Source organism: Protopterus annectens, chromosome 10.part0 (genome assembly GCF_019279795.1).
Source record: "Protopterus annectens isolate FY-2018-M chromosome 10.part0, PAN1.0, whole genome shotgun sequence".
In the NCBI taxonomy this organism is placed as follows: Eukaryota; Metazoa; Chordata; order Ceratodontiformes; family Protopteridae; genus Protopterus; species Protopterus annectens.
Genome location: NC_056744.1, coordinates 127647986 through 127672719, shown reverse-complemented (window position 1 = coordinate 127672719; position 24734 = coordinate 127647986). Strand labels below are relative to the sequence as shown.

Genomic DNA, 24734 nt, shown 5'->3' with positions numbered 1-24734 from the left:
TGGATTAGTGTTCTGTTTTTTAGCTTTCTATAACTTTGCTAGTTTGGCTTTCTTCCCTTTTGTAATAACTGGGAGAGATATTTATGTTATGTTCTACTAATCTGCATTTGGTTTCATCTGACTTGGAAGTTGAATTTTTATTATTAATATTGCATTTTGCCATTATAATATCTGGAGGTTGTTTTACGTTGAAGTCTACTGGGGATTTTTTCCCCATTATTGTGTATGGGAATATGGATTTGGCAAGGTTTGTTTACATTTCTTAGGCTCACATACAATTAACATGAGCATCTTTTTGCATATCAAGATATGTGAAATTGTTTACACGTTGTACCAGATGGGCATTTTTTCACTTTCATTTTGAAGTTGTATCTCAGAAGAAGACAAGATAAAAACAGTTAAATCAGTGAGGCCAAAACACAGAATGAAAGCTTCATGATTTCAAAATAGCAACTGGTATGCAAAGTATAGTATGAAAACTGTAGATGTGGTCTGATTAACTGATTTGTGCCTTTATCTTTTAGGTATTGTCCGTGCCTCAAGTGTTTTCCCAATTCTGAGTACTATTTTGCTTTTGGTTGGAGGACTTTGTGTCGCAGTTGGAAGAATTTATAGCAGCAAAAACAACGTTGTTTTAAGTGCTGGGATTCTTTTTGTAGCAGCAGGTATAGATACCTTTCTTTTATTAAATTTCTTTTTTCCACAGATTTTATTTTCTGTAGAGCATTTTTGATTAATTTATCTAAAACTATGTAATGTAAGCAATATGTCTCACTCCACTGGACCAAGGTAATCAGCACTAAAGAAAAACAAAAATGTAAACCTTTTTTGATGAGCCTTTCAGTAGTGTTTAATCAGATGCAGTGCAATAAACTACACCCTACTTAGGGTATGAAAAGATAACAGAGATAGGTATATTTCTTTCTGCTTTCCAAAACATGAGTTGACTTTTCTCTTTGTTTGCAGCAACAGTGGGTTGAGTTCTAAAGATATACTGAAATGAATGAAGGAATCCCTTCTCCTTACATTTTATGACTAAAGAACTTATTACATGTTGGTGTAATTGCCTGTACAGAGGAGTTCCACTGTACGTACATTTCATTCCAAGTGCTTGAACAACAGGATATTTCACTGCAACAATGCGCAACATTTTAGCTTCATTTTTCCACTGTTGAAAATATATTCTCCTAATAGAAAATATTTTGCAAGTGTAATAAGTTACAAATAATTAGACGTGTTGTAAATACATGTGCTGTAAAATATTTAATAAATATTCTAATAAAGCTGTATTATTTTAATTTAATCTTGCTTTTATATCATTCTTCTTCATATTTCTCAGAGTAAATCTACTTCAAAATTAGCCTCTGACTCATTATCGTCGACAGCTTGAAAAAGCATATATATGAAATCAGATGTCTACTCTTGTGACACTATGAACTGCTGAAACTAATGCTGAGTTAAAACTGAACTTCTGCCTTCAGAACTGTTAACAAAGTCAAATTTTCTGTTTTACCGACATATATATTGTATTTCAGAAATCTGTAAAAAAAATTAAAGCACAATAAGAACAAATGTATTAATGATCTATTAATTCTATAGATTCATTTATTTAATTCATTGGGTAAGTGGATGGGTCTGGTTAACAAAAAAAACCAAACATTCTGCAGTGAATGAAAATCAGAAGATTGAAATTAATCCTAGTCTAAAAACAACATTTTGTGCAGTTGCAAGCCCTCTGCACCATGAGAAGATGCACTTTCCATAATCTCCACTTCTTATATTTGTCTATTAATTGATTTTTATTTGTTGACTGAGTTAGCCCTACATGGCATGTGGCTTATTACCAGGAAAGACATGAAGAGATGTTTATATCAATGGGGTGAATTTTGCCAGGACACAAGAGACAGTCACATATTTTTATTTTGGGGGGGTGTTTATGGGTCACAGTTTTGGTGGAAAATGTGAAGAGCATGTGCAGGAAAGCGTTCTTTTTAGCAAAAAAAAAAAAAAAAAGGAAACCAAGCAGTAGTAAGACTGCCAGCACTGAAGTAGTTGCATTTTCTTAGTCAGGCTTACCTACTGAGGTTCTGCTGAAACTATCCTCGGAGCTATAGCCAATTGATCAGAATGCAGATATATTCCTGTATGCAACTATGGTACAGATAGCTACAGAGATTTCCACAGCAGATCCTTGTAAGATTGCAGGTACACCCAAAGGAAAATGAGAAATTCCCAGCCGAGGAGTGAAAGGAAGCTATGGAGTCTTGTGGCAGTCTCTCATTAACCACCACTGTCCCAAGCAGCTGCAGTGCATCAAGTCTTTTGGCATCAGAGAAACAGATGCCAAATAGAAGCAGCCCCAAAACTAAGTCCTGGGGCCCCACAGTATTGACTTTTAGAGCAGAACATACCGTACTTCTAATTTGTTTGATTACATTTGTCAGCCAGTTTGCTACCCAGTTAGTTACACAAGGGTTCACATTTAGATTGATTATTTGTCTATAATGAATGCCACATGTGGAATGGTAGTGAAGGCCATGGCCAAGTTAAGGAGATTTTGTGTTCCAATGTGCCCTTGTCAAGTGGCTTTGTATATCGATGTGCCCTTGTCCAGTGCTTTATTAACATTTTCAAATAAGTATACCAACAGGTTTGTCAGGCAGAATCTTCCTTTTACATACTCAGACTGGTTACAGCTGAGGGATCATGAACTGACATTCCACTGCCTTGCTGAATAGCCTGGTAAGGCTTATTGGTCTAGAGCTACCAGGATCACTGGTGGGGGCCTCCTTTGTGGAGGGGAACAGTAGCAGCTTTTTTCAAGGCCTCGGGAATGAAACCAGTTGAGAGACTGAGGTTGAGCAGATGCAAGAATGAGTCAAAGAGTCAATGCTTCATATTGATGAGAAGGAACCCAGTACATTGTCACAGGTCAATAGAGCTAGTGATGTTTGCCTCAGACATTACCTTTATGAGTGTGGGAATGTGGACATAGTCTCATACAGCAGAAAGCTGGATAGGGAAGGGAGGAGTTTGAAATATGCTGGCTAGGTGGTGGTGTTGTTATATACTATCTTGGGGGAGTGCTGAATATTATTTTTAAGGTCACTGGCATTTCCAAAGAGGTGGAAATGTTCAGTTCATACTTTGCCTTCACAGATTTGATTTTGTTCCTAAGTTCCCTGTTTAACTTCTTGACTTCAGTTTTAAGGCACTTGGTTTTGAGTTTGTTTCTATTAAGAATTTTTTCTGTTGTTATATATCTTGTTTATATCAGCATTTCACCAAAGGAGTTTGTTCATGTACATGGCATTGTATTTCTATCAGATAGGGACTAAAGTTTCAATGTAGGTAGTGAGATGAAAACAGAACCGCTCTACAAATGCAGTGATATTTGCTACTGGGTCCTTTGGTGGACAGGGTCTCTTAAACTGCTTTAGCTCATCAGTTAGCTGCAGTAGGTTTGCCTTTGAGAAATTTCTGAAGATAGTAGGAGTTTCTGGGTATTTTGAGTTGGGTCCTAATGGTGAAAACCACCAAAACGTGGTCAAAGTTCACTTCTGGTTAGGCAACTAGAGGCATATAGCATAATGGTGCTATATTTGTGAAGGCAGGTCCAATAAATTTGTATTCCTGGTAAGGGAGTGTCTATGTGGTCTACAGAGACTGCACTGTTGAAATCTGAAAATGTTGTGTGTATTTATTTGTAGTATTGCAGATCTTTTTCCTATAGACAGATACCTGAAGTCTCCAAGAATAACAATGTTTGTTCAATGTAAAGTTTCATGGGTTGTGGATGTCATAGAAAGAGTTTGATAGATGGTTGGGATGTGATAAGGGATCTTCTTGATAGTTACAAGGATAAGATGAAGTTCCAGATCATCATTTTGCCATATGAGTAAAGTTATGATGGATTTATGGAGGAACATGACTACTTTCAACCAGTAAAAGAGATACCATCCCTAGAGAGCCTGAGTGAGTGCTAGGCCTTGAAACCTGGTAGGAAGGGTATGTGTTTACATTGCACTGGTATCAGATTTCAATGATAATGCAAATGTCTGAGGCCGGGATTCACTAATCCTCCATGTAAGACTAACTAAGTCTTACACGGAAACTGCAGTCTAGGAGTATGATGTCAGCGCGTCATGTGTATTCATGAGGGCACGCTGACTCAACTCTAAGGCTAACACTGAGCATGCATGAGTGCAGGGGGCATGTCAGACTGCCGAGCAGTCCAAATATCCACACCTCTGCAAGTGCCTAAACTGCAAATGTCAACTGAAATGAGCAAGTCCGCTCAAATGTCTACATACCCAACACTACACTCCCCCACATTCTAAATCCCTGTACAAGTTTAAAATGTAAAGCTTTCCCATTTTTTTTTATTATTCCCGATATAGCTGCCCGTATTTGTGAGTGTATGTGTGGGTTTGCCCATTGCTTAGCTACAGTTAGCAGTGTAGATATCGAAGAGGATAATAAACTACTTATATGCAAATTAAGCCAAATAGCAATAGCGTAGTGGTAGAGCCCTCGCACAAAGAGGACGCTATTAACTGTTTCAGTCTGCAGAAAGCAAATTCTGCCTCTGGTGTCCATTGTAACAAATCCTGTGCTGCCATAGACTTTTTATATATCAGGTCAGTCAGAGGTGCAGAGTTCGAGTCCCACCACTCCCCTTCCTATTTTCTGTAGGAAATTTGTGAATAAAAAGAATTCCTGACATTTACCTTTTAAATTACAGTAAAATACATTGAAATGGCCTATGTGGTAGTGAACGATATTTTATATATATATGTATATATATATATATATATATATATATATATATATATATATATATATATGAAGGTGGAATGGTCATGCATACTGAGAAATGCATAAGTAACATATCTTAAGCAATGTGAAACACTGCTAAGCAAAGTTTACTAGTATTAAGCACAGTTAAGTATAATTGCTCATAGCTTAGCACTGCTTTAACTAGCGCAATAGTTTTGCGCGGAGCTGCGCATCGAGCCAACTAGCGCAAACAAAACATGTTCGCGCGGAGCTACGCACCGCGCTAACTAGCGCAACGTTGGGCAACGTCAGGCAACATCGGGCAGCGTAGCGCAATGTAGAGCAACGTTGGGCAAAGTTGAGCAAAGTCGGCTAAACACAACCACACCTCCTAGCCAGTCTGGCCAGTAGTAAAATAAAAAGCAATGACAGGCCTCGAACCCGGGATACTGTGCACCATAATCACAGTACTAAACCACTAAGCCATGACAGCTTTAAATATGGATGCATTTCCAACACACTCATATATATCAATGGAAGTTTACCCATTGCTAAGCAGGTTTGCTCTTAGCTGAGATTTTTCAAAACTGGCCAATCACAAATAAGTGCGGGAAATGAGGCATATTTAAGCTCCATAGGCGGGAATAATTGCCATAACTGGTTGTAGCTCCCATCTGTAGACAGTATGGTCAGTGTTGGAGAGGGCTCTCATTTTCAAGCGCAGCGGTGGGGCATTGAGGATTCAAAAGTAATGGTTTGGCTCCTCGTCCATCATCATGATGCAAGACTCCTGCAGGGCCAGTTTCAGGGTACTGCGTACAAAGCGGAAGCCTGGAACCATCTAGCACATGATCTCACCAGTGCCACAGGCGTCCCTCGGACTGGTGAGCAGGTCAGACACCACTACTCAGACCTGAAGAGACGCAAGGAGGACCGACTGAACCAGTGGATACAGGAGGCCCGTAAAATGGAAAATGCCCCACTACTGAGTATGTAGCCATGGAATGAAGTATGTAAGAATTGCTATTGTAGTCTATATTATGGATAGATATGTCTCAATATCCCTTCATTTGCTTCACAGCTGCAGGTGTCCGTGCTGCGAATCAGCAAGCCTATGCAGATAGGCTACTAAGGCTGTGCCACCAGGCAGGTTAGTAATTATTCTGCATGTGTTGTCATATAAAAGAAGTGAGAGAGCCTGAAAAAGAATGTTGTAACCCATTAATAAAGGTATAATAAGTGTTGAATAACTTATCTGTATGTACTGTTATATAAAATAAGTGAGACAGCGTGAAAAGGTGTTGTAACCCATTAATAAAGGTATAATATGTCTTGAATAAAAGACCTCTGCATGCACTGATATATCAAATAAATGAGAGAGCCACTAGAAAAGTGTGTAATGTAATTAATAAAGGTATAATTCCTGGAGTGTGTCCGTGTCACTTTCTTCGATATGTTGTTGTACCCTTGCATTATAGAAATAGTACTGTTGTATTAAGCGCAGTCAACCCACACATGGGTAGGCCCATATAAAGTTGATGAAGGGAGTGCCAGTAGCTGTTAAGCATATATACAGTCCTCAACTGTCGGTTCATCGCCGGCATGTACAGGTTAATCTGGCACATGAGTAGCTTGTTATTGTGTTCCCCAGAAATGTCAGTGTGCTGCTAGAAATGTAGGGGGCTGTTAACATATACCTGATAATGTCACCTGAACACATCCAGATATGTAGATATATAAATATAAATGAAATATATAAATATGTAGCAGTAACATCTGCATCCAGGACAGTTTGTATGTCAGATACAGGTCAGGTATATCAAGAACTAGCAAAACCCATTTCACAATTTAACAGATATTGCCTAGTGTAATAATACATGTAGGGGATATATAACTGCAGTCAATAGGAATGTAGTGTAAACTATAAGTATATATAAGTTGTTAATGGAGGTATCTTTTTACACCCTACTGTATGTGCATAAACAATGGAATTCCACACCTCAATGGGTATGTCTAATCTCATAACATTTGTTGGGACACATGTCCTAATGGTTTATAAATATCTGCATTTACTTTGATGCATGTGCCCTGTTCACATACCACAATCTTGGTGGCCTGTTGCCACCAATCAATCCTGCATGCTGTTGGAATGTCCACTGTTGTTCTATATATGCATGTGTTATGCTTGCTGTTCAACTGTTGGAACTCTGGTGTGTTGGGTTAATGGGAATACTACTGTATGCTGTTACAACTAAATTGGAATGCTGTTGGCTATTACTAACCCATATTGTCATTAAATCCTCCAAAACATAGAACGTATGGGAAGGCCAGTCCCAGCGGACCCACCTGTCCCACCTCAGCTGGCAAGGGCACCTGACACCAGCAGGTCCGGTGCCCAGCCCGGGACCTCCTCCTCCATTGGTCCTGTGCCACCTTTGGGTGGAAGCGCTGCAGGGGATGGGGCTCACCCCCCCCTGTGCAAGCGTGGCCGGAGGAGGGCTACCTATCACCCTCTGAATGGTCCGGGCTGTGGTGCATAGGGGGATCGAGTGTTCAGTTGCTGATCCTCTTTGCCAGCTCGAGGTAAGAGTGGCACAATTCACAGGTGAGCCTGCCCCTCCTACACAGCCCCCAGCACAGCTACCCTCTGGGCTGTGAAGGTGCAGTGGTGACTGCCCATGGATGAGGATCTCAGTTCCACTGTTGCCATCTGTGGGCTCATGGGCTTGCGATTTCCAAACATCCTTCCCCGTCAATGGTGTTCACCCACCCCTTGTGTCATATTCTGCCCCTGTATGCATCTTGTTTGTCTTGTCTGTTTATCTCCCCAACCTACCTCCCAAAATATACCTACTTCCCCTACCCCACATTCCACTCTCACCTAAAAAGAAATGGGCAATCTGCTCCCACAAAAAAATTACTCCCCATACATAGCTGCCCATTTTACACACATGTCCACTGGACACATAAACTGAAATTTAATTGGCAGTACAAAATACTTTGTTGTCCTCACCCCTCTCTCAGGGGTGGAAGGTTTCAAATTTCCCTCCAAATTACTAGTATATGCACAGCTGTTGCTGTTAAAGAAATGTGCATCTATGGACCTTCCCTACACCCATCCTGCACATCCCGAGCTGTTTTCCCTACTGTCTTTCCCTCTTTGTGCCCCTTTTTCACCACTTTCCTATCTCCCCATTTTCTTTTCTTTCAAAGAAATGGGCGCGGGAGTTAGCGGGAGTAAGCACTTTTAAGCAGTAGTTAGCGGGTTTGTGCGAGTGTGCGCTTGTGTGCGCTTAGCTAAGTATTGCTAAGCATCACGCAAACCCGCGCAAACCTGCTTACAACTGCTTGTCACCCTGCATGTGAGGGCCCTTGTTCTGCTCAGCAGCAAAATAAAACACCACTGTCAGTCTCGAACCCCGGACCTTGGACACACTAGACTGCATGAAGTACCACTAAGCCACAGTAGATATACAGCAGGTTGTTGCTGAAATATATATATCATGCATCAGAATGAGTGAATGTAAAGGTAAGATAGGAATGCCATAACACAAAACCTGTTCTGTGGAACTTTACCAGCAGTTGTTGTGGAATAGCATTACATGACTGTGATAACAGAACCAGCCATTTTAGTAGTAAATAATGTTACAGCAGCACTTTACAACCCCCACACAGTATCATAGCAGGACAATCCCCACCCAAATGTACAAAATACCTGTGTGTTCAAGGTCCAGCAAGGATGTAGGTAGGCATACTCAGTACTGGAATTGTCCAGTTTTCATGAGCATCCTGTGCTAATGTCAAAAAAAAACACAAACTGTGCAGAAGTGAGTACATTAATATCCACAGTATAGCAGTTCACAAACAGTTCATGTGCCAAATGAAAACATCTCCATAACTACGTATGTATGGCAGCTAATTGCATAAGTAGAAAAGAAACTACATACTCCCATGTATCTTGTGTTAGCATTTGTAGGGGTGAGTACAATTCTACACTGACAACTGTGTACTGGAAGTGGCAACATTCAGGTCTGAGTACAACATTCAAATCACTGGCTACACCCCTAGCATCAGATACAAGAAGTACACCAACCTTCTGACTTACACAATGATGTCCACAGCAAACAAGCATGGTCCCCTCTTTGGAAAGCTGAAAGGGCTATGACTACCTGACCTAGCAATGTATAGCATTTGGTTGCTATGACAGTGAGTACTGCAAGTACCACACAGCAGGCTGCATGCAATTGCCAAATGGTGGCCAACAATTGGTACAGAGGCCATCACATGCACATGTGCAGATACCTATAAAAGCAGGCTGTACTAGCTGTCCACACATGCAGTCATTTCATTGCAGGAACAGAGAGAGAGAGAGAGAGAGAGAGAGAGAGAGAGCATTATAAAGCGACACAGAGAGACACAGACCACAGCAACAGCAACAGGAAACAAAAAAGATATAAAAGAAAATATATATGAAAAAAATATTTTGAAAAAAATATATATTGAAAAAATATATATTGAAAAAAATATATATTGAAAAGAAATATCTTGAAAAAAAATATATTGAAAAAATATATATTGAAAACAAAACTATATTGAAAAAAAGAAAATATATTGAAAAAATATATTGAAAAAAACAATATATTGAAAAAAAAAATTCATTGAAAAAAATATATAGAAAAAATATAATATATTGAAAAATATAATATATTGAAAAAAAATATTTTGAAAAAAAAATATGATATAAACAAAACAAAGTGTACAAAACACATGGAACTGACTACTACAAACACATACAAAGGAAGGTATGTAACAGATATGTATTTACTGGCATGTAGTAGATGTTTTTGAAGAGTACTCTACATAGTTTGAATCATCCATATGTGGCAGCAGTACGTATCTATGCACAGATGCCCTGCATAACTACTGCCATGGAGAAATCAGTGTGTAGCTGTGTGCAGTGGGATATGACTGTGACATATGTAGTTCATCATTAAATGTCAAACATCTGATCCATGTTATCTGTGTTCTGTACAGTAGTGTGTACAATGTCTGTTTGGGGGAGTAGCGCATACAGTTATGTAAACATGGATGTGACAGAGTAACAAATGCATGATAGTCATATTAACGTGTAGCTTAGCATTGGTAACAGCTGTACCAGGCTAGTATGGTAATTTAGCATTTGCAGCTATATATACACCCTCTAATATTACTGTGTGCTCACGTGACACCTGTTCATGTTGCAGCAAGGCCCAACAGGTCAGCCGTGAGGTACATGGACATACAACAGTGTGGTCCTTGTGTGTGTATGGCACACACATACGGAGAGATCTGTCTGTGTCAGATATATTAGCATCTGTACATGTGCATAGAGCAAGGGACATACTGCAACTGTTTGTGAAAGGTGAATATATATATGTTGCTGAAGGTTGTTATGTGCATATTTCTATGTAGGTTGTAGTGTGTGGCAAACCAGACAGCATACAGTGCTGGTATATGTAATGTGGTGGTTGAACGCTGTGGGTATGATTCGTCAGGTTTGCAGTGTTGCAGCCAGTGAGGCCTGCTAAAGCTACATGGGCTGAGAACACCTTCAATGCATTCCGCACAACACTGTGCAATATTATGACATAACTGTATGCCTCACAGCCTTCTCATACTTGATATTCCCACCATGAAAGGTGGACTGTATATGTGCCTATATGTATATCTATATGTATACCAATGGATGTTTATATGTATGTGTGTGTGTGTGTGTATATATATATATATATATATATATATATATATATATATATATAGAGAGAGAGAGAGAGAGAGTGAGAGAGAGAGAGAGACAGGGTCATATTTACTGCAACAGATGCCTGGTGACAAAGCCATGGACTCAAGCTCAATGTTGACACTGCATTGGCATCCCTCCTTGTAAAAACTCAGTACCCATTAACTACCACATAGGTGGTAGTCTACTTAACACCGAAGGTGTGATAAGAGACCATGGGACACAGGTGGACAGTAGTCTCCCCTTTGATAGTCACAGTGCCACACTAGTCATGTAATCTGTCTACGTGGCACACATCATCACAAAAGGTGTGTCATCCAGGGAAATATAGGTCAGTGTTCCCCTCTACTCCACACACATAAAACCCATTATAGAGTACAATGCCCCATGTGGTATGTACCTCACAAGACATCTACAGCAACTGGAAAGGACACAGACATACCTCACAAAGAGTAATAATGGCCTCAAATGGATGCCCTATGCAGACCGTCTCACAAAACCACAGCTAGACTGTGTCGCATACCATCTACCCAGAGGTGACTTCTGCCTAATATGCAAAGCTATGTGAAACCCAGAGCTGTTGGACATGCTCCACGTAAACAGATCACAATCCCTATGAGCTACATGCTCTAGGGACCTAAACATTGTCACCTCAATAAACAGCACATGCTGGAGGGATAGATCCCTATCTCAGAGACATCCCATACTCTGGAACAAACCACCTATCAATAGCAAATAAAGCTCCTAATTAGCAGTCATCATATATAAACCTGATGATTGTATAGGAGATAGGAAATACACCCCGGGAATCACCTCTGTGGCTCTGCTTGACAGGGCCACGTGAAATGAAATTACCTATGTGTCAATGGCCAGGGTAGCATATGGCTAGACATCTGTAGGTCCTAGGGCCAGTAGCTTATAACCTACCTATGAACCGATACGCACCCATATGTACTTGTTGCAATAATTGCTATGTGAGGTTGACTGAGTGTGATGGTGAATGTGTTGGTGAATGTGTCAGAGTTCTGTATATGTGTGATAGCTAAGTGGGAAACTGTTTCTGTCATGGTATTATGTGTCCTAGCTGTGATCCCAGCAAAAGATGTGTATGCTATTGCTAGGCAGAAAAAGCAGTATGCCAGACAGTCTGACATAGTCTGTTGGTGTCGACTGGGGTGTCCCATTGTAGGCTACAGCAGTACATGTATGCTTATTGAGTGTTACTGCTGCTGAATCCAACCCCTGAATGAACTGTAGTACTACCCAAAGCTGTATGCCTAAACAGCACAGTATGGTGTATGTCCACATGTCTTGGAACCACTGTTTTGTTTGTTCCCCATAGTCCTCACAGATGACATACCTCAGGCATAAGGTTTTGTAACTACTCACACACAGTACTGTATGGTACACAGGTAAAGGTCATGTGGGTTGCCATACCTTTGTGTCTGGTATGTATGTCTGATGTGTGTCTGTGTATGCCTGTACCATGGCCTCTGTCATATGTGTGTTACAGGATATAGGTGCGTATCTAGCAACATGTATAGTCTAGTACAGCAGTATGCCACCTATATTGACGAATGAGCACATATGTTAGGCAGGGGTTTGAAATCAATGACTAGTGTGGTATACTGGTAATACTGTAACTGGACTTTACAATCATTGCAATGAATTACATGTTATGTTATGCATTAGCTTGATATATACCCCCTGTGGCTAGGTGTTGCATTGTGTCACATACAGTGTACCATGTACTGTTGTATAGTCTTACATACTGGTTTATCTTTGTTGCTGTGCAAAACATGGTTTGATATATAGAGTGTGCCAGGCACTGTCAGGCAGTTATGGGTTGAGCACTGATATGTGGTATTGAAAGTGTGTATCCTTTGACAGCCAATAGGTTGCTATATATGGCAGTTAAATGATATCTGTACTTTAGAATGTTAAGTGTGCCACTTGACTTGCTCACACATATTCTTTCATTGTCTTCCAGGGTCATGGCCCACCATCGTAATCCCTCATACAGCCCAGCAGAAGAGGAAGTGATTACAGCCACCATGGTTCAGCACTATGCCATGCTGTTCTCAAGAACCAGCCAGGACCAGCATGAGCAGACTGCACTGTGGCAAGATCTTGTCCGTAGGGTAAATGACATAGGCATGCATAATCGGACATATGAGCAGGTACACCATCACTGCAGTGATTTAATTAGACATGTCCAGCAGCATGCGTCTGATATCCATAGACAACAGCTTGCCACAGGTGGTGAGGTAGCCATCCATCCCACCCCTCGCCAGAGTGGAGGAGCTGCTCCTGAGCCAGGTGGCTCCTGGCCAACAACAACAACAACAACTAACATGCATCATCATGGAGGCGGGAGCCACCCAGCAAGTTGACAGGAAGCGTGCAGGTAACATGGCATAGCTGTACACTACTGTTACCTCTATTGGTAGATCATGCTTATGTGAGATGTGTACTGTGTAGTTACAAGATGTGGTGCCTAGTGTTGTGCAATAATAATAATTTGGAATATAATATGCAGGCCTGTGACTGTCAACAGTCGTACTACTGTAAGACTGCAAACACACAGTAACAATGCCACAGTTGTTGCCACTGACAAACTGTCTCATATCCTTGTAGGTCCCTCTGGTGTGACAGCAAGGCAGCAGACCCATGCTGGTGAGTGTGTTCTACATTTAATATTGCTAATTAACTGTGCATGTCATAGGTGAGGTGTAGGCCATGTACACATCACACACCAGCACATAATACATGCTGTGCATGTTTGCTGTGAGACTATGCACATCTCAGTAACGTGAGTAGCTGCCTTAAACACATGCAATACACAGAGCATCCCACACAATTGTGGCAACACTGTAGTGGACGTTGGATAGGCAGAGTTGATACACATGCACACAACCCACACAACTGTGTCATATGCAGTACACGTTAACATGCTACACATGGCATATTCAGACACCCGCTGTAAGGTCACACTTCAGTACCCCAAATGTCATCCACACAGCACACATAATATACCTGAGGGGTAGAGGCCTCTCATGTGGCTGTGCGACACTCTTCAACACATAACACATTCATGTTAGGCAATGCCCCGTACTGGGCACCTTATGAACCCATGTAACAACTGGCCATGAAATAATGAATGTAGCCATGGTACTGCAGTTCAGGTACAGCATGCTATGTGCCGGTCTGGCACACATTAGTAGCCTTGAGTGACCACATGATGCTGCATGATGATGTCTCATGGTACTACACCCCATCCAGTTACAGTGGCCACAGTACTACACGTATCATTAATTGCTATGCACCTCAATGTTGTGTGTGTGCAAACATATGCACCTATACACAATATGCATAGCAATCACCATTTGTACAAAGTGACACACATGTCTTGTAATGCTATTGAGTGTATAGCTCACATGACACACATTGTGTATGTGTGATGTTTAATGTTGCAGTTGTGTGGTAGCATGCCATGTTATGGCTGGCACTGGCATGTCCACAATATGTCCTACACTCACCATAACTACCGTACAATGGCTATGTTGAGCAATGGTATTCCATCAGGTATACATGCACCACTCATCCTGTGTGTATACATAGCATGCATGTGCTAAACCTGTGTCCACAATTATCTGCTAAAGACACAGAAGCTCTAATCAGAAATGGATATCTATGTGACACACTGATACACATCCAGCCATGGTATGTATACCTGTGAGTGATGGTGCACAGGACATTGCAGAGCTTTTAATACTTGCACAGCAATGTTGTGTCCATGTACACATTGCGTTCCAGGGTGAGGCCAATCACTGAACAAAACACACATGCATCAAAGCCATGTATACTGTTATTAGCAAGGGCTGTCTACACTCACACTGCATGCTGTTGAGCAACACACGTCCTGCATGCTGTCACATTTGATATAAATGTTTGGCTTGTGATACTGTACCCCACCATCACATGCTATTGAGTATGTTCTGGATTGCTGGTGGTGTATGTGTATGTGTGTGTGTGTGTGTGTGTGTGTGTGTGTGTGTGTGTGTGTGTGTGTGTGTGTGTGTGTGTGTGTGTGTGTGTGTGTGTCTGTTTTAGTGAGGAGTGTATTTGTGTGCATGTGTTCATGTGTGCATGTGTTCATGTGTGCATGTGTGCATGTGTTCACGTGTGCATGTGTTCATGTGTGCATGTGTGCATGTGTTCATGTGTGCATGTGTGCATGTGTGCATGTGTGCAGACATCATGTACAGGTTGTAAAGTGTGTTTCCTGTCTCCCTCTCGCAGGTGCTGATTTTGGGCTGGTTCACTGCAGCAGGGAAACTGATGTCACTGAGCATGATAGTGATAATGACGATAGGTGTGTTGAGGCACAGGCATGTTTGCCAGGGTCTGTCGTTGGGCCAACAATCGAAAGTACACAAGTGTCCATCCCATCCATGCACACAGTCATACTGCCAATACATCCATCACCAATGCCCTTAGCTGAGGGACAGTGTACAGCCGGCATTGGCCAGGACAGTGTGGTATCTATGACACATGCATCCCAACACAGAAGCCATACCCAGATGTCTGGAAGGGTACCACATCGGCAAATGTCCAGGGGTTCTAGTCAGAGTGCTGCTGCTCATCATGCCACTGGCAGATGTGCCATAGGTCTTACAACCTCACGCATGTTCCAGGCTGTCATGGAGGTACAGGCATGTATGGAATGGTACACCAGACAAGGACTAAGGGCACAGAGGGCACATAACACTGCCATAATTGACAGTATCCATGACCTAGCAGGTGCCATCTGTCATTACACTGAGGTCACTGATAGACGTTGGGGTGAGACATTAGATGTCCTCCACAGTGTCATATCCATGTGTCAGGACAGTGCGGGATGGTTGAGTCATCGACATGGACATATGCCAGCAACATCAGCAGCTGACAGTCACCGCGGACGTCCCTCAAGTCACAGCCACTCCTGTAGTGCCAGTACCAGCCCCAGCAATGTTGGGGGTGGGCTGTCCATAGACCGTCCTAGAAGACCATGTGCAAGTGGCTCTGGACAGTCCCAGCAGGGACCTGGGTCCAGTGCACATCCATCTACCTCTGGGGATAGTACCCAGTCAGGCTTAGTACCTGATAGTGTCAGTAGCACCCCTGCCAGGCACAGGTGCCATATCCATGGCCAGAGACGGTGATCTGTAAAGCCTGGCAGGTACAGTCTGTGGCTGTCCCACAAATACCCATATATGGCAGCCACATGGTGGAACTGTGTGCATGCAGACACACACACACATAAACAAGACACCTAGGGCTACCACATACACGCACACATTACATCAACATTGGCCCAGAGCAGTACTCTTGGCCCTCACACACACACACACACACACACACACACACACACACACACACACACACACATACATGTCGATTGTATGGCTCACTGTAGGCCTTTGGCAAACCAAAAACACACCCTGTGCATATGATGAAACCTGTGCCACCTCCTGTCATCTGTAATATCGATGCAGGAACAGGCTACCATGGTGCTGATGCACAGGGTGACTTTATAGCAGTATAGCAATGTTAGCATGTTGTCAGCAGTAGAGTGTAATGATATGCTTGAAGGTGTAGCTGAGCAGGCATGATGCATGTAAGCTATGATTGTCAATGTAGTAACGTTTACACCAGGGTTAGTTCCAATAGTGTATTGTCCACCCACGTGCCACTTGGCTGATGTGTGTAGTATTGGCAGCATGTGTTAGAGAGTGGACAGTATGTGTGGGATGTGTGTGGCACAGATTTGCAGGTGTACAATTTTGGACATGGTGGAGGTGTACTGTCTGCATGTATGTGCATAGTGGACACATGGGCAGGGTGACATGCCCTGTATTACACACTAACACACCATAGTCTTGATTGGTGGCCAGTATGCATTGTACTACACACATTTCGGAACTTGACTACACATGTGTGTATGACATGGTTTGACACTGTGCTGTGGGTGATACTGTTACTATCTGTCATTGTTTTGCATTCTGGTAGTATACATAACTTCAACAGCCTGACCATAACCAATCGTTAGATGATGTCTTGACAACTGACACACAGATGTAGGACACACAGTAACATTTGGATCCTTCAGGTACTATACTATGCCAGTAACCAGTGGTATTCCCCTGCACCCATTATTGAGACCACTCCTGTTTGGCATATAGCTCTCTTAGATACAAGCAATCACAGTAGGGGTATGTCCGTCCATGTGTGGTAATGCATACTGTGGCCTATAATGCATTCTCCAGATGACACACACATCCTCCACAAGGGTATCGCACAGACAGATCCCTGTTGTCAAACCCATGCTGTAAAGCTATAAGCCAATCAAAGCATAGTCATCCACCTTTATGGAACATAGTATCCCCACAGTACCACATAGCTAGTAGCCACCAACATGAAGAACAGGTACCGATGTGTACATGCAACCAAGTGGTACATCATCTCTCCTTTGATAATCACATTTCCAAAGGTATGTTTAAATCCCTCAGTGGATCACATAAGCAATAAGGGGTCTGCATGCATATCCACAAAGGTTGTTGTACACCTATAATGAATAGCCATCATTGATAGACCCTGCTGCGTTTGAACAGGTCTGACATATGCCTCGGCCATAAACCCTCTCTCACACAATTCTATAGAAACCGTAATGAGTGTGTGTGACACAGTTGACCTAGGCCAGGGATCACTGCAGTGGCTGGCCTTGTCACAAGCATACAGATGTGACCTAAGGTCTGAAAAGCAGCAGCACACTCTTGAAAAGATGACAGATGTGTTCTTGGAGAAAGCAGGGTTCCCACACATGCAATAATTGAGGTCATATGTACGTATATGTATTTGCCACACAGCTACCTCACATGTGCAATGCACATACTGGTGTCATACTGATATGTCATACAGTAGTAAAAGCAAAACCCACAACCCATTGACCAGCAGTGTCACACACACACTCACCAAGTGCAGGATTCAAACCCCTACAGAACTACTTCATGATACTAGAGGCGCATGTATTAAGACGACACGCTATACACATTACTGTGAGTTCTCATTTCCACAGGTATATTTGTAGGATGGTAACATCATCAGACCTGACAAAGATTAGTATACCACTTTTAAGGTGTTTGTGTACTCTCCAAAAAGGTTGCTCCTCTCCAAGGGGATCACACACAAACAGACACACTTGTCAGCTGCAGGATTTAAACCCCTACCTAACTGGTTTATGATACTACAGGTGTACGCATTTACACAACATGCTATACACATTACTGTGAGTTCTACTTTCCACAGGTATATTTGTAGGATGGTGACATCATCAGACTAGACAAAGTGGGTTACATTAGGTGACATTGGGTGGGCTACATAGAGGGAATGTCTAAACACTTTGGCCATGTGATCATCAAAGGAGAGTTTACTATCTAACTGTGTCCCCAGGGCCTTCATGACTTTCTCCATACATACTGGAGTACCACCTATGTGGTAATTTGTTTGCACTTTGTTTTAGCCAAACGGGATGACAATGCATTCTTTGGCATTCTTCTTGGGGCATTGTTTTGACACCAGGTATCTGTCTCTGTAAGCCCCTACTGGAGGATGTGTGTGTCAGCCATAGAGTCGATTATGGACCACAGTTAGCAGTTATCTGCAAATCTGTTCAGCCATACTCCTCCCATGCTTGTCTGTACCTCTGAGCAGTGTCTACTGAACAGGTGGGGTCCCAGGACCAAGACCTGTGGGATGCCATTTGTGACTGTCTTAGAGTCGGACATGGCACCCGCAACTCTGAACATGTGTATTTGATCTGTGAGCCACTTGGCCACACATCCTGTGACATAGCTGTTGATGTTCAGGCTGGCAAGCGTGCCCATGATGACAGAGTGGGGAATGGTGTAAAAAGTCCTTAGTGAGGTCCAGGTGGGCTGTGTGGACTACTTTCACCTCCATCTATGTCCTTGGTAACTGTTTGAAGTAAGTCAACTATGTTTAGGAGGCAGGATCTGCCTTTAACAAGGCAAGGTTGTGTAGAGTCCAGTGTCTGGAGGTCCACAATGTCTCTGTTTATGGGTTCCATGACAATTTGCTCAATAGCTTTGTAGACCCGGCTGAGTAGACATATAGGGCAATGGTTTCCAGGTTCTGTTGTGGCACCCCCTTTGTGGAGCTGGGTGACTGTTAGTGTATGCCATTCTTTGGGTACATACCCTGTGGTACGATTGAGTCTGGGCAGTGAATGTAGGTGAGGGTGTATTTCCTTTTGGGCCTAGTGTAAGACGCAGCCTGGGACACCATCCAATCCCATTGATGCTGTGCTCTTGGCTTTGGAGAGGGCTGTCTTTACCTGCATGTCCATGACATCTGGGGCTCTGCATCCTTCTGTGATGGACACAGGCCCTTTTGGGGGTGATGGGGGAAAGTTTACACTGAACTTGTCCCCCAGGATGTGGGCAATGAAAGTTGGTTCAGTGTATTCCTTGCCATTTGTCAGTAGCTGACAGCATATTTGGAAGTTGACACCTACATGTCTGGTATAGCTACCGCAGGCTTTGTGGTTGTTATTCTTACAGTCCTTGGCAATTTGTCTTTTGAAAGTGTCCTTGAATTATTTTATGAGCGATCATTGTTTCTTCCTAGTAATGATCAGTGATGCCTTCCCTTTAGTGAAGTTGGCTCTATCAGGTGTTAGTTTCCTCCTTCTGTTGTCTAGCTTATTTATGGGCAATGACCACCAGATTGTTTTCTTATTTTTGGAGGAGTGCATCTTGGTTTTATTTGTGATGTCTCGATCCATGCATCCCTGTAGATGCTCATAGGACGCACTTGTAACTGATTCGGCAAATTGTATACCGTTATCCTATAGCAAGAGGTCTTTGGAACTTTCCACTTTTGTCTTGGGATGTGTGCAGTTTGCTTTTGAAAATGTCTTCACGGTGGTTTCATTGACTGGGTGGGGGGGGGATATGGATGTCCAGTGTGATTACTTTATGATTTGATATTACCAGAGAGGGTTTTATCTCTGTTGTGGAACACTGGTACCCCATGTTGGTGATGATCATGTCCAGTATGGTGTCACCTCTAGTTGGCATGGTGACCAGCTGTTCCAGGGTGTTAGAGCTTTTAAACTCTAGGAAACATTGGGCAAAGGATGTTGTACACAAGTAATTCTCCCACTCAATGTTTGGGTAGTTGGAATCACCTCATATAATGGTGTTTGATAGGGCCTTTATATTTTCCACTGTTCTCAGGAATACTGAGTGAGGTTCCTCTGACAAGGCAGGTGATCTGTAGCAGGCTACAATCTGATGAGCAGCTTTGCCCACTGTTAGTTGCACTTGCATGGTCTCCAAGGCCTCATGCTGTGCCACTAACCTGAAGGTGTAGGTATCCATAAGGTAAATGGGTACACCCCTTTCTTTTGTATTTCACTCATGGTTTGGGGTCCGAAGGTCAGAAGGATTGTGAGTGTTTTACGTGGAGCATGTCCAACAGCTCTGCGTTTGACATAGCTTTGTATGTTAGGCAGTGAACACATCTGAGTAGGCGATATGCAAGGGAGTACAGATGGACCATTTTGAGATGGTCTGTGTATGGCATGTATTTCAGGCCGCTAATGCTCTTTGTGAGGTATTGCTGCAGACTTTCCAGTTGTTGTAGTTGTCTTGTGAGGTACATAGTAAAAGTGGCGTTGCACTCTACTATAGTTCTAGTGAGTGATGAGTAGTGGGGAACAATGTCCTCTTCTATTCTGTATGAGACACATTTTGTGATGAGGTGTGCCACATAGCAGGGTTTCCTGACTACTGTGGGGATGGGATTATCACAGTTGTGTCCAGTGTCCACCTGTGACCCAAGGTCTCTTGTCACACTTTCAGTGTTAAGTATACTGCCGCCTATGTTGTAGCTCTTGGCTACAGAGTTTTTAACAAAGGGGATGACAATGCACCTTTTGGCATTGAGCTAGAGCCCATGGCTTTGACAACAGCCATCTGTCTCAGTGAGACTCTTTTGTAGGATGTCCACATCTTTAGTGCTTACAATTATGGCTCCTAGTTTGCAGTCCTCTGGAAACTTCAGTAGCCACAGACCTTCCATGTTAAATTTTACTTCAGGGAAGTAGATACTAAACACGACAAGACACAGGACTGGACCTTGTGGTACTGCACTCATCACTGGTCCAAAGTCATACTTGGAGTCTGCTACTTTCACAGTGTGTATTCTGTCAGTAAGCCTGTTGGCAGCACATCTTGTGACATAGCAATTTATACCTAGTTTAGTGGGGTTTATCTATATTTCCAGAGTGTGGGGTGGTGTTGTAAGACATGGCAGGATCAACATAGGCTGTGTGAACCACCTTACCCTTGTTGACGGTTCTGTTGACTGCTTCAATGTCATCTATCAGGTTTAGGTGACATGATCTGCATTTTACAAACCCAACATGGCTGTGGTCCAGGGTCTGGGGATTACAAATGTAATTTTTTATATGTTGTATGATGATACATTCCATGGCCTTGAAGAGCGGGCTTGTCAGGCTAATGGGGTGCTAGTTCCTGAGGTCCGTGGTGCCTCCACCCTTGTGTAGTGGGATAACTGTCACTGTGCACCATTCAACAGGCACAAAGCATGAGGTGAGGCTATGACTGCACATGGTACATCAGTGTGGTGCCTGTTCGTTCTGTGGTTTGTGTGGAACACAGCCTGTGAAGTTATCTGGTCCCATGGCTGCTGTGATACTGGCTTTGGAGAGTGTTTTTTACCTGTGCAGCCGTGATGACAGCAACTTTGCAGTCTTCCATTATAGAGATGTGCTCTTTCATGGGTGAGAGGGGGGTACAGTTAACACTGATCCTATCTGCCAGGATGTTGGCAATATCAGTTGAGTCTGTATATTTAGTGCCATTGAGCTGTAACTCAGAACAGATCTGAGTGTAGCCATGACATGGACCTGTCTGTTGGGCAGAGATCTCCTGAGTAGACAGTATGCAACAGAGTACAGATTGGATTACATTCAGTCTTGTTGCATGGGGCAACTGTTTGAGGCCAGTAATCCTCTTGTTAGGGTACTTCAGTGGTCTTTCTGGCTGCTGAACATGCCTAGTCAAATTCATTGCAAGTGTGTTGTGGTACTCTCTGACGGGTCTGATGACTGATGAGTACTGGGAACCTCCTTTGACCTACATGCACAGACCTTGGCAGTTTGTGTGAACACATAGCATGATTTTCTGCTAACTTTGTGAATGTGTTTCTGGAAGTAGAGATGTCTATCCAAATTTGTCCATAGATCCCTTATTATCACCTCCGTATTTGGCATAAGTGTGTGAGCATGCCCATTATGACCTTTTAGTGTGATGTTGAATGAAATCCACTACATTTGTTGGAATGTGTGAGCACACCCAGTATAGACATTTATACTATATGAGTATGGAAAATCAAGTTGTATTTTTACAGCAGGCCTCACCTTTGTGTCATAGATCAACAGGGATCATGCTGTGCCTGCAGGGCTTCCATGAGACACTTTGCATAGACTTATCAACATTTCTACATACAGGGGAGACAGCTATTCTTTGTACATTTCTACCCAGGGGCACACGTGATTGTTACTGTGGGTGTACATACGATGAGGGGTTCACCTGACACTTATACACATTTGCTATGCCTGCACTGCTATGAACGGTACACCATTTCAGTCTGTACTCTTGCCTATCGTACTGGCTTGAGGCATACTACTGTACTACACTTCTTAGCGTCCAATGCCACATATATAAGATTGCAACTTCATAGCCTACACAACCCACATCACACCGCCTGGCCTGATGTTCTCTGTCTGCATAGGCCTGTGGGGGAGGTTACCCATATGCATCTTTAGGGGCATGTTACAGCATTTCTTTGTGTTTGCATTACTGTACAATTGTCCTGCTGTGTCTGTGCTACTGAAATGCTATCATGGCTTAGTGGTTCAGTACTATGACTATAGTGCACAGTTTCCTGGCTTTGAGCCCTGTCACTGCTTTTTATTTTCATGCTGGGCAGACCAGACTGCTTAAGGGACAGTAAAGCTAATATGAGCATGTTTACCTGTCTTTGCTCAACTTTGCACGGCTTTGCCCGGCCTTGCCCAACATTGCTCAACATTGCCCAACATTGCGTTACTTGGCACGGGTAATTTTGTTTACATATACTAAATATTGGTAAATGCTGCTTAGCACTGCTTTATATTGCTTAAAACATGGCAATCATGCCTCCGGTGGTGCTGCAGGGCTGCCTATGCCAGATGCACATACTACACTCCCTATACATGTTTGGAAACAGGTAGTGTCAAGTTAGGCATCCCTTTTATTTTATGTGTGAGTCAGAGAGAGGTATCATTTCCAGGGTTCCTACTGAGCCAGTGTATGTGCTATGCGTTGCCTCTTTGCCAAGGCCAAGGCATACTGGGCATGCCTCCTTCTGCCTACTGGGGCAGGCTCAGGTTGTTCCTCCTCCAAGTCACATTGTGCCTGTGCAGGCCTTGGCAATGGTGGGGGGCTGTTTGGCCCTGCCCCATGCTGTTCCTGCTGCAGCTGTTTTCACAGGATCATATTGTGTAGCATGGCACATACCATGACAATTTGGGTACATGTAGTTGGTGAGTACTGCAAGGCTCCACCAGATGTGTCCAGGCACCGGAACCGTGACTTGAGCATCCCAAACACACACTCGATTACATTTCGTGTTTGTGCGTGTGCCTCATTATGGTGTTCTTGTTCAGGTGTGTGTGTGCATTTCTGATGGGTGTCATCAGCCACGGCTCCAGTGCGTATCCAGCATCCCCCACTAGGTGACCATCAGGGATGTCCCCACTAGCAAATGTCTGGTACAGTTGCGTCAGATGCCAGATATGGGAATCGTGGTAGCTTCCAGGGCAGCCAGCACACATATTCAGTATTATGCCCTGGGCATTGCACATGACCTGGCAGTTGATGGAGTCAAAGCCCTTGCAGTTGATGTAGGCCCTACCCTGCTCACCAGCTGGTGCTTTGATGTGTATGTGTGTGCAGTAAATTGCATCCACTACCTCAGGGTATTCCACTATTTGCTGGAAGAGATGCATATTGCTGGCCAATACCTCATGGGAATTGGGGAAATATACATGATCACCGACATGTGCTGACATGGCATTCAGGAACTGGTGCAGTACCCTGGATGCTGATGCCTGTGAAATTCCCATCATATCACCAGTTGGTCCCTGGAAGGTACCTGTTGCTAGTATTATTAGGCCAACACATACCTTGGTTTCCACTGGGATGGGTTCCCCTCTGTTGGTTCTGTGTGTGAGGCGTGGCCTGCACAGCTCAACAATTTGCTGCAGGAGCTCTCTGTCCACTCTATAGCACTCCACTATCTCCAGCTCATGTAGCCTCTGGTAGGTTACCCTGGGTCTGTACACTCTTCTCCGTCTCCTCACTGTGGGTTGCTCAGCAATATTTGCAATGGCACCACCCTCAGCATCTTGCACATGTTGCCTTATAATAGCAATGGAATGGCAGCCCCTAACATTTCTTTGTCTCAGTTAAGCTTTTTAAGTTTTCACTTCTCTTTGCAACAGCCTTACACAGGCTTACACGGGTGCACACATGTGCACACAGGCTTAGACGGGTTTACAGGTGCGCACACGAGCGCACACAGTGTAAGCATCTTTGCAAGAAACTTTGGTGGTAGCCACGGCGTACACCTTCAGTTTCTGGGTTTCAGTTCAGACAACTGTAGACACGCCTCTTCCAGTCCTGAGTAACTCACAGCAAACACATGCCACTCTGCTCCAGTAAGCTTACAGTCTTTGATACATACCCCCCCATGATGTCACCTATCTTCTACTCCCCTAATCCTACTCTTACACTCTAGGGACATGGTTCACATGGCAGGGAAAAGTGGGATTCACTATCCTTATACTCATTTGCATAGGATTGTCTACTAATGCTTGGTGACATCTCTCAGACTGAGCTTCCCCCCTTAGCAACCACTACTCAGTAGCCATGTTGTCTTCAGCCTGCCATTCACTTGCATGGCAGATGGATATTTTTAATAAAATGACTATTTTTGGCTTTTATTTTTTTTTCTGGTTTTTAGAGCACCGTACATTTGCATGGCG

General features: G+C 43.1%; 1 protein-coding gene across 1 annotated transcript in view; it reads left to right on the top strand.

Moving 5' to 3' along the window:
• The window catches only part of CACNG4 (calcium voltage-gated channel auxiliary subunit gamma 4), a 1134870-nt gene that overhangs the window by 987499 nt on the left and 122637 nt on the right, over positions 1 to 24734 (top strand). The window contains exon 3 of the mRNA XM_044085097.1: positions 525 to 665. Coding sequence (XP_043941032.1) covers positions 525 to 665 — 141 coding nt within the window. The remainder of the gene's footprint in view (positions 1 to 524; positions 666 to 24734) is intronic.